This window comes from Daphnia pulex, chromosome 10 (assembly GCF_021134715.1).
Source record: "Daphnia pulex isolate KAP4 chromosome 10, ASM2113471v1".
NCBI classification, from domain to species: domain Eukaryota; kingdom Metazoa; phylum Arthropoda; class Branchiopoda; order Diplostraca; family Daphniidae; genus Daphnia; species Daphnia pulex.
In genome coordinates, this window is record NC_060026.1 from 8,073,380 (window position 1) to 8,084,532 (window position 11,153).

General features: G+C 35.8%; 1 protein-coding gene across 1 annotated transcript in view; it reads left to right on the forward strand.

Annotated features, from left to right (window-relative positions):
- The window catches only part of LOC124203482 (myosin-11-like), a 57,564-nt gene extending 47,373 nt beyond the window's left edge, over positions 1–10,191 (forward strand). Inside the window, exons 9-10 of the mRNA XM_046600157.1 lie at positions 9,744–9,873; positions 9,966–10,191. Of these exons, the coding sequence (XP_046456113.1) occupies positions 9,744–9,873; positions 9,966–10,191 (356 nt within the window). The remainder of the gene's footprint in view (positions 1–9,743; positions 9,874–9,965) is intronic.
- Positions 10,192–11,153: the final 962 nt, after the last annotated feature.

The following is an 11,153-nucleotide window of genomic DNA, read 5'->3' on the forward strand; positions in this document are numbered from 1 at the left end:
AAAAGTATCATTAATCACGAGCTCAACAAGTAAAATATCCTGTAAAAATTGTATTAAGCGCTAAGTCGTCTAGGATCAAACCTGGAATACGACCTCTACTCGTCCTTCAACTTTTTACTTGTTAGACGAAAGAGTTCGATTTGTAACGTTCACTAATTTTCTTAAGTCATGATGGCATAATTATTTTAAAAAGAGCTGAATTGAGCTAACTTTTAATAAGAAGGATATAGACTTTCGTTTAATAAAAACTGCTTTGTATTACAAATTACTTAATTTCAAATAAATGGCGGTAAAAGTGATCTCAGAAGAATTTTGAATTGATACTAGGCAGAGATAGTATGCTAGGATAATATGACAATAGGAATAAGGAGAAGCGAAACCAACATTTTAAGAGCAGAGCGAGAGGCAGAGTCAAAAAATTAAGTTGGAGAACAGAAAATAATTACTTAAGACTTGTACACAAAGAGAGCACTAATCCCTTGACAAATAATGACTATACCCATAAAAAAAATCATTACGACATAAAAAATGAACTGATTGCTGATAAAATCTTTATAACACATTCCTAACCCAAGAAGCTCATCAGAATTTGTCGTTTCATCCGGAAAATGAACAGCCAACTTGGTCTTAAGTGAAGAAATTGAATACAAGCAGGGCACGATGAGAAGTAGTGCATGCAGAACTACGGAAATCTGTACCATAGTAATTACTGGAGCCATTTTTCTTCTAAAATGAAACGAATGATATTTAGTCTATCAGCAGTTTGCGCACGAATGAATGATTACTTACTTTTCAATGTTTTCTGCATACAAAACATACAAAAACAGCCATTGTTATCAGCTGGAATCCGCAACTTAATTTGATTCGGTCTAGGACCTTGAAATTCATCTCAAACGACATATTAACCACATATTTCATATCAATATAGGGGCTAAATACGTTGGCAGTAAAAATTTAAGTAATAAATATTAGCTATCAATTGCTTTACTTGTGCAAAGAAATATATAACGCCATGGTCGAATTGCATAGTGACAACAAAAAGAAGAGAACTTTACGCTCCGACGACGGGATGATTATTCTCCACAGCCGGTACTGGATGTTCTTCGATAACAAGTGCAACAATTTTACTTCTAAATTTCAAGCCAAGAAAACTTTGAGTTCAATTGGATTTGGAACCAACACGAACGACACGACTGACCTATCAAAGAGTCGAGATGCAGTTCACTGAAAACTTTACGAAATGATTTGTTGGAGTTTGGAGTGAAAGAGCCGAAGTAGTTGACTGTGACACTAGTCAACAGTGTTAGTGTACTCGTCCGAGTCAACTGTATTCTTAACACGGCTGCACCTTGAATTTCAATTTCTAATCCGTTAGTTAAGTTTCAAAGTAATGGCATTGCCATAAAAAAGAGCTGCGTTAACTGATCGGTTGGACGTAAAAGAAACAATAGTCAAATTTTGATTGCAATAGAATTGGCTAAGGACGAAGGGGTCGCTACAGTGGTTCCCAAATCCACATAAAGTACAAAAATCTGGTTCAAAAATACGAGAAAATCCGGGATGCTACAGGAACACGAAAGATTTGGAAATTCTTCGATGTTTTTAACGATGCATTGCGCAATAAACCTGAAATTGCCCTTCCCAATATCAGAGATATTGGAGAAAAAAATAAGGTATTATTGATATTCACAAGACTATTTATAATTCCCAGCACAGTAATCTGACATTTAATTTTAATTGGTAGATTAGGTTAGGTTAAAATATTTTTATATCCCTTTTTAACAAAAAAGTATAAGTTATTTTAACTATGGAGATTCTGATGATAGTGGCCCAACAAAGATGAAGAAGGAAATTAAAAGCATCAGATTACTAAGAGGAAGTAATGCTTCAAGAAAGAAGGCGAGAGGAGAAGGAAGATCAGCGTTACCGAAGCAGCAAAGCAAACAAAGAAATGTGACTAGGCTTCGTCAGAGGCTTTAAATGAATTTAGTGAAAGAAAGGCCATTCAAGCCGAAACGAATAGTCAGCAATTTGCAGCACTGGCTTCTGCATTAATTTCTTACATTAATCAAACAAATCCTCAAAGTAGTTCTCGGACTGTTCTTACACTATTTGAAGTGTGATTTTACAACAACTCAAGAAGACCCCTAAGACCCCCCCCCCCCCCAAATATTATCCCCAGAATCAAGAAGGGGGACAATAGATTTCACTTTTTTTTTGCTTAACATGGCATTCACACACGTAACTAGCAGAGATGTTCAAGTCTTTTATTAAAAACGTGAATTGGATTGCTATATGACAATGATGAGATTTTGGAAAACAAGTAAGTACCTTCGTCCCCGAGTAACATTTTGTAAGTTTTATTAATTGTATCTGAGAGTTTTGACAATAATTGAGATATTTGCCATCATAATCAATGGAAGACCAACAAGTGAGTAGAATAATTGACCTATAATCCATAATTAATACAGGAGATTTTTAATTTCTCCTCCAACCACAGTAGAACAAAGGACATTTCTTCAGATATGCTCAAACTAAGATAAAAAAAGGTCGTCCAAAATAGATATTGTAAAATATTATAGGCCTTTAATGCAGAAATTTACAATTCTAGCCCTAATGAAGGTAAAATAATGTTTTGACAATTTTTTTTTGCCAGATAATGATGGCATTTTTTTGTTTTAGATAACTTTCAAACATTTTGGTACCAAACGCTGCTTGTAAATCAGATCATTGGCCACCCCTGCCAACATTATTTCTTTCTTTCTCTTGACCAGACTGTTGAAAACTGATTATCACCTATTATCAAACACCTACAAAAAAATGAAGCCAAACCCATTAGCAATTACGGATTTTACTGGAAGTTCCTTCAAAAACATTGTGCAATTGGCAGATTTGCAGATGGGAGGAAAAAACTTGAAAGTTTTTTTATTAAAACAACATCATCAGCTTTTAATCAAGATGAAATTTAAAGTGTTTTCCATCAAATAACCCACTTGTCTTATTATTCGGCAATCTTGTGAGAAACATTCAAACAAATAAAGTACATTCATCTTGATTTTTTTTTAAATTTATCATTTATCTTGTATCTAGATATAATGTTTAATCACTTATCAAGATGTGGGCCATCTTGAAATAAACACATTCTGTGAAAGAGCGCTGCATATCTCATAGCAACAACAAGAAAAAGTAAAGCCAAACACATTAGCATCAGTTCTTTGGAAACTCCCCAGAGTAGTCTTTTATGTTACATGAAAACAACATCTAAATTCCATTTTTGAATTGCATAAAGGAAAAAAAGACTTTCTTCATGGAAATTTTCTTTTTTCCAATCTCGTCGACCGTTCCTGATTGACTAACCCCCGCAATGAAAATAAAAAAGTCCACTCTAAATATTTGAACACAATTAGGGGTATTCAATTGAAATAAATTAAATCCTTTTTTTTTTTAATTTAGTATACCGTTTACAAAGATAAGGAGTACATTCCTAAGTTTAACATATAATCAATTCCTCCCTAACACCAAATAAACAGTTTGAAAATAATTTTTTTTGAATGTCTACTATCTATATGTTTCTCCATAGGCCCTATACTGTTTGCACCTGATGATTTCGTGAATTCATACATGCAAATTGACCCTACGGCCGGTAGGCCGTTGGAAATTTGTTGAGTTCATAGGCCTTGCTTGATTAGATTGAAGGCCGATGCATTATTAAAGGGAAAAAAATTATCAGGAATAAGTATGACCAATAGAAAAGCTTAAGAAGTAAATTCTGAAGTGAAAGCTGAACGTGATTCAAAAAATGTTTAAATAAACTAAAAAATCATACTTTCCCATTGAATAATAAGACATTAATCCCTTCAAATTTTTTCGAGAAAAGGTCAATAAGATGTTGCAACGAGAAAAATGAAATTATCTTATTTTAAATCCTGTCCCCACATAAAAAATTGATACGTATACATGTCTTGTTATAACGTAGACGAAATGAAAGAAATTGCTCATCTATTTTTTTTTAATTTAATAATTTAAAGTTCTATCAAAACTATCATTATTTACTTGGACTTGTATAGGATAATCACAAGAAGCAATGTGAAACATTGCTCTTTGAGTTATGAATCCACATTTATTATCACTAATGTGTGCCTCTGTTTCCTTTACTAAAAAAAGTCATGTTATTTTATAAATAAATAGTTTTAGAATTTATAATATCTAAATTTTCTTTCCATTGACTTTATCCAAAATAAAACAGACCAAATTGGAGACATGACATTTCCAACTTTAAATTCGAACAATGTTGTGGAGTGACCCTAAAATATAATATGGAATTGAATTTATTTACCACATAGCATTCACATATTTCACGTTTTATTGAATAAAGATAGATTTTAGCCATAATTTTTTTTCAATCTTTTTGGATCCACAGATTAATGTCGTATTATTATTTAGATGTGGTGAGGCCCATGTTTTTTTATTTGGCAGGTAAGTAAAGTGAGTGTGATAAAGAAGGCAGCCAAAGCTGCCATACGTCTTTGGGTCCATGTCCCTTTGTCGACGGCTTCCACGAGGTGATAGGCAAAGTGGCTAGAGACACGATCGTATTTAAATCAGCATCAACGCCTAACCAAAATAGGGGGCCAAATCATCCACTTTAAAATTTCTTTCGTGGTGACTATTGCCTGATAATTCAATCGGAATTGTTCCTTGCGGGAGGAGCCGACTGATTTTTTAATATTTTGACCTTTCTCACCAAATCCCCGAATCTCGGGGTGAGGAGGGGATCAATTTGAAAATTCAGCTTCAATGGCCTCTGACTTAGACCAGAGAATGTATCTGGTCCGAACATATCTGATGCATTGTCCCAATCATCATATACAACATCAAAATCAAATGCACTGTCAAAGCCATATAAGCCTTTCAGCTCTTGCATGACGTTAATCCAGTCGGTTTTTTCTACCAGGGTGCAAAAACATCTTCAAATAACCCATGGCCACCTAACCGCCCAAAAAAGGAAATGGAGTTTTTGTATTGATTCCGACACCACATGGTGGCATAGATAGGATGCGTCGGGTTTACTCGAGAAGTTGGTCTTGTCCTTGCTCCTTCCCCGTATTTTGAAAATTAACGTTATCGAATACACAATACAGTCTCAATCGCCGAACTTTTCCTTCTAGCTCCACACAAAGCTGATAAACTCGGCCATCTTTAAAATTCAAATAATTTTGCTGGTCCATACTCCATACCAAAAATTCTGGACCACACAAGCCAAAGGGGGGGGGGGTGGTCTAAAGGCCGTGGACATCAAGGTGGATCTCCAAAATCAAAGGTACTCACCGTCTAAATTTTAAAATTAAGTGTCGTCAAACCCAGAAGGGGGTCGCCTTTTTGTGGCGATTGACGATGGTTCCAAGAGATTGTTTTAGGATAGTGTATGTTCCATCATATCAAACCCTTGGGTATTAGGCTATTATTGAGAATCCTACTTCAAGACATAGTTTCATCCCATTCTTCCCTTTTTCAATGTTGCAAAGAGCAATCGCAAAATTACGTGTGTCGGAAGTTCAATAACTACGTAGTATAGATAATAATAATAACCTATAGTGCTAGAAAGCTGCAATGTTCTTCGAGTGTCTAACTCTGCATGCGTAATAGACAATTTCTCGAACATTTCATTTTTCTCTGTAGTATTTATCTCTATAGAAACACAAAGAAACTTTCCCCCAATGATTTCGCAAAAACAGTCGTTATCAAAACACGACAAAAAACCTGAGTTAAGAAAAGTTAAGTTCTCTTTTAAAACCATAGTCTGTTACCTTAAGCTAATCTAATTAAATGCTGATTCCTTCAACGCGATTGCAAAAAGGGAGATCAGGATGCTCACGTGTTGGCTTTCGCAGCTGGTAAAGAGTCGAATGAGCGAGACCTACTTCTAACTACACGCACTTCCTCCATCTTATATTTGTTTAATGCTACTGACATGATATTTTTTTAAAAAAGGGATTCAAGCATGATCTATAACTCAACTAAATTCATTTCTGATTCTAATGGACCTTACATTTAAACTGAAAGTTCCACATTCACAGAGTTTTAGCCAGTTTGACGTGTTTTTGTATGAAAAACACTAAAATTGATGTAGAAGAAGCCATCCAATTTCAATTACCACATTGCAGCAAAGAAAGCTGAAGGAAAAGGCCCCGATGAAAGAATTAGGAAAGCGACCTTGAAACGCGACGTAATTGGATAAATTGTGCAATTTCCAGGAAAAAAAAGTAGATATGGCGAAAGTTTTGTCGTATCCACTTAAACCGCAACCCCTTATGTTTCAGTCACATCAATGGCCAAATTTGAAAATTCCTTGTCTTCTCCTCTTTCATTTTTTCAAGAAAAATCTAGCATTAAGAGACCCGTCAATACATCTTGGTCTTTTCTTTTTTGTTTTCTTCTTTGCGTGTCTGGCTGTAGCACATGCTGTTGTTGTTGCTGCTAATGTTATTGTCACTAAAGTTCCAGCACCCGCTCCCGCTCCCTCTCAAGCACCCGCCCCGGCTCCAGCTCCAGCTTCAACCCCTGCTTTCGCTGCAGCTGATCCTGTTGAAATTGAAACGAAATTCACAAGTTTATTTCACGGAAACACATCAGTTTCCCATTTCCATTTTTTTGTGAACTAAACTATTTTTTTTAAATATAAAACGAAAACGAACACGAATACAAAACGTTGCTAAACTTTTAATGTATTTATCATGAACAATTACAATTTTCTCAAATGATTGAAAATATTTGTATATTTGTTTGTATGAATCAAGGGTTTATACATCAATACAAATTGGACTTGATACATAGGAAAGAATGAAAAAGCGAAGGAGTGGACAAAAAAGGTTGCAAAAAACACATAAACTGAAAACGGCAACGCCAAATGAAATGGCTCAACAATGGGTCGAAAATCACAATAATCGTGATATCTCAGACATCTGAACGAATTTAAAAAAATGCTTTTGGATTCTGAAAGAAGGATGAAACAGCTACATTTTCCATCAATTAGTTGTTTCTACAAGCCGAATATACGGTGAAGAGCGATGCGGACGGAAGAGAAGACTTTGGGTTTTCGTGATATTTCACGAATTTGAATACCGATTATCTCGGGAACGAAAAAAAAACAATCTGGAATGTAGACCGCTGGAAAAGCCTTGTGATTCTGAGTAGGATAGACCTATTCCGGATTTTTAAAGTCTCTTTCCGGATTACGATCCAAAAACTACCTCCGGAAAAGGGGGTATTTCGGACGCCTTTGAGTCACGGATCACTTGTTAGAAATCAGAAGGATGAAGAGTAGTCACTTCAATATCTAAGGGAAAATAATAAGTTCGTATGTGCAATCTAAGTATACTAAAAAAAAATTGGGGGTAATCCAATTACTGTTGTGGGTACTATACATACAATAATCAAAGGACATCAAAGATTTCTATCCATGACATATCCTGAATATAATGTTATAAAGAGGTTATTCTCATTCCGTACGGCGAGGATGAATTCTTGGCGACATGACGTCCAATAGACGTCTCCCAGATGACAGAGGCCTAGGATAGATCGATAATAAAATCTTCTGTGATAATTACTGTTCGTCCAATAAGAGTTGTTTTATAATCAACAAAAACTATAGAAATTTAGGAAAAAGTCTGGATGACGGAAGTTCTTCAACGACGTATTTTCCTAGTTCTTTTTCCCCCTCTCCCTTTGTATGAGAGTAACGTCGCTAACCCTGTCTTTTTTCTTCGACGGAAATCTATACACTATTACAAATTGCTAACGCACTAGACTAAATAAGCGGTAACCACTAAAGTGTAGTTTCGTGGGGAATCGGCAATGGTGTGCTTACACACTTTTAAGTGTGTCACTATCCATTTTGAAATTTACGATTTCAAAGTCTAACATTTATAACGGAAGCTTCCAAACTTTTTGGGTTTCCAAATTTTGGTCTAAAGGAGTATATTCTTTTTAGGATTTAAAATGTCAAAATAAATTAAAAATAAATAGCATATTAAAAAAAAATAAACGATATAACTTGTAAATGATGTTGGTGTGATTCAAAAGTTAAACGCAGCACAAGCCATTATTTATCTGGCAACCAAGCGTGGAGAACGAGTTGGGACCACGCTGCGTTGCCAGATAAAATAGAAAAACAAAACATCCATAAAATGGCCTATTTGTCAGCATTTATGTAAATAATTGAAATTTTTTAAGGAAGTTTATAAAAGAAAAGTTATTTCAGTCCTTGAAGAGTTCTGAAGAGATGAATAGTCCTATATTGGGCTAAGTGTTTTTTATTTTTAGTAGAATATTATTTAAAAATATTTCCTTCCTGACTTTTTTTTGTTTGTTTAAATTTTTGCCAACTTTTTCTGTGAAAGACATGAAACACATAATGTTTCGTAAATGGCAAATAAAAAAGATTCCATTCAATGGAAAATTGAACAGCATGCAATCTCATGGTTGAAGTCATCGATACCCACCCAGCCACCATTGTTAAAAACTTATCGTAAAAAACTTAACAAACCTACCCTAACCTAACCTATCCTAACCCACAGAGATGAAGGAGAGACAACGCAATGTTAATAAAACGACTACCAGCAACACCCCTTCTAAAAAGTTGCCAGGTTGAGAAAATTGTACTGCATGACCAGGATTGCCAGTAGGGTTCAGGTGACTTATATTTTGAATTCGGTTGTCATGAAAGTTTTCCTGTTTTGACAGTTGTCTTTTGCTTTTTTCATTATATCAATAGGGCATGTCAGTCAGCGTGTCACACAACAAAACGAGTCACTTTGAACAGACGACACGACTGTCGTCATGGAAGCAGAATTTTTCAACTCTTTACAACTACAAGGAAGTTTTTTTCAAAACTGGCACCCTTTATCATCCAGTATTTCATATTCTAGTCCAATTTCCTCAATCTGGCATCTTTTAGTAGGGGGTTTATGAGTAGGTCCAATTCGTTCTGATGGGCTTATGGAGCGTTGTCTCTCCTTCTCTCATCCTCAATGCCTAACCTAACCTAACATGCTTTAATGTCAAATAAAGAAATGGTATTTCTTGGAAATAGCCAAAGATTATGTGTTTACCATGACATAAGAGACTTGAGAGAAACGGTTGCCACTTGGTGGTTCGAGTTTGCCATCTTGGATGATCATTTTTCCACCTTCGTTGCAGCCACTACTCCAATTATAGGCATGTTTTGGGTTTTTTCTTAAGCAAGGGGAAGAAAGGAGGTACTGATGGAAAGACAAAAAAAGAGTGAAAAAAGAGGGATCGAACCCTTTCTTCCCCAATCTATTTTTCCCTTCTTTTACTGTTTAACGGAAAGGACCCCCAAATTACGTTCTGTCTCAGAACGTACTCCGTCTGCAGAAGTATGGCCGTGGGTTCATGGCTCGCAAGAGATACCTGCAATTGGTATGCAATCCCAAGGCATTTATGATTTAAAAAATGGTTCACGGTTTCTTAGCCGGACGACGTTATCTTCGTGCACGTAAGAGCATCATCCTATTGCAGTGCTGCTAGCGTCGTTGGTTCATACAAAACTCTTCGTTTGAAGGCCCGATCTATCAAGCACGTCAAGAATCTCAACAAATGCTTGGAAAAAAAAATACGATGCAACATTCCTTCCGCTATTTCGCATGGATTTAACGGAAAATTGAAGAAATAAACAAAGAGCTGATTTAGTGTGAACTAGTGTTAAGCAAACCACGGATTAGCCAATAAGTTAAAAGTTTCTGTAGGACTGATTGGTGAACTCAAACTATTAGTAAAACCATTGCAAACCCAACTGGATCGTGAGAGAGATGAAAAGATGGATCTCGTACAAGAACGTGACAGGGTTGAAATGTACGATTTGACAATATTCAGAAAGAGCTCGTTGAGTCAACTGAAATCAACCAAACTTGAAATCAGGAAGTTGAATAATCCATCCTATGAAGACTGGACCAGGAACGAGTTATGCTGGATCAGGAATATGATCAAGAAAAAGCAGCCTACCAGAAATTGCTTCAGGACTACCACGAGCTGGAAGAGCGCATGGAAGAAGCTGAGAGAGAACTTGAACTACTTTGTGAGGAACCAGAGAAAAGCAGCAGGAGTGAAACTGTTCTTGGCTATTCCTGCAACGCTTCGAACATTTGTATGCTCAGCAATGCCAGTGAATGAATCGCAGATCTTTATGATAATGGTAGTTATGGATCAGTTCTTCTCTAATCGGTCGGACAGCGAAGATAATGGTCTGGTTGTTAAGCTGCAACAGCGGTTGAAAACGTCTCGTCGTTCTTCCAAAGCCCGAAGCAGTTCAAGTTCCTCTGCTCGAATGGAGTCTATTTCGTTCTTTCTATTTCCGATCATTAGACACATTAATTGTGGTAGGTCTGGAAACCATATAAGGAACAGGTCCCGCAAAGGGCACATAAAAATCAACGTATGACCCTGATAGCATATCGCATGAGCTAGATCTTTGGGACCTATCATGGCAATTCATTCAATCCAAAAATCGTTGTTACCAATAGTAAAACACCCAAGTAGATAAAAAAGATGGTCATATACGACAGTTCCGTTCATGTTCCTTGGTTAGTTGGTGGCTCAATTTCTTTGATCGGAATACGTGGATGACTATTTTTTTTCCTTCAATAGTGAAATCGATATTATATTCCAACTGCAATTACCGTTTTTTTATACACTCAGAATTAAGATTAACTGTAAAAATAAATTTTACTCCATAGAAAACAAAATAGTCATATCCTTCACACATGGCCATAAATTTTTTTTCGAATTGGTAAGCATTGTTCATGTCTGTTTTACACATCCAGCCCGTTTATTGGTAATTCAATTTTATCTTTGATTCTCACGTTGCACCATATTATGAAATAAAAATAGGGAAATGAGTCAAAATTAAAGCTTGTCAAAATAAGTACAGAATTCCAACCAAGCATTTATCCAACACATTTCCATTTGGGAACAGCTGGTACCCGTCTACTATTGGTCATTTCCACATGGTAAAGGGTTAGTTCCTCAATTTTACACATTTGTATTTAGTGGTCTACAATTAAAAAAGTTAATTCCATTTAAATCTTAACAATGTTTAACACTGTTTTTAAGTGGATTTAAGGTACCAAGTTTGA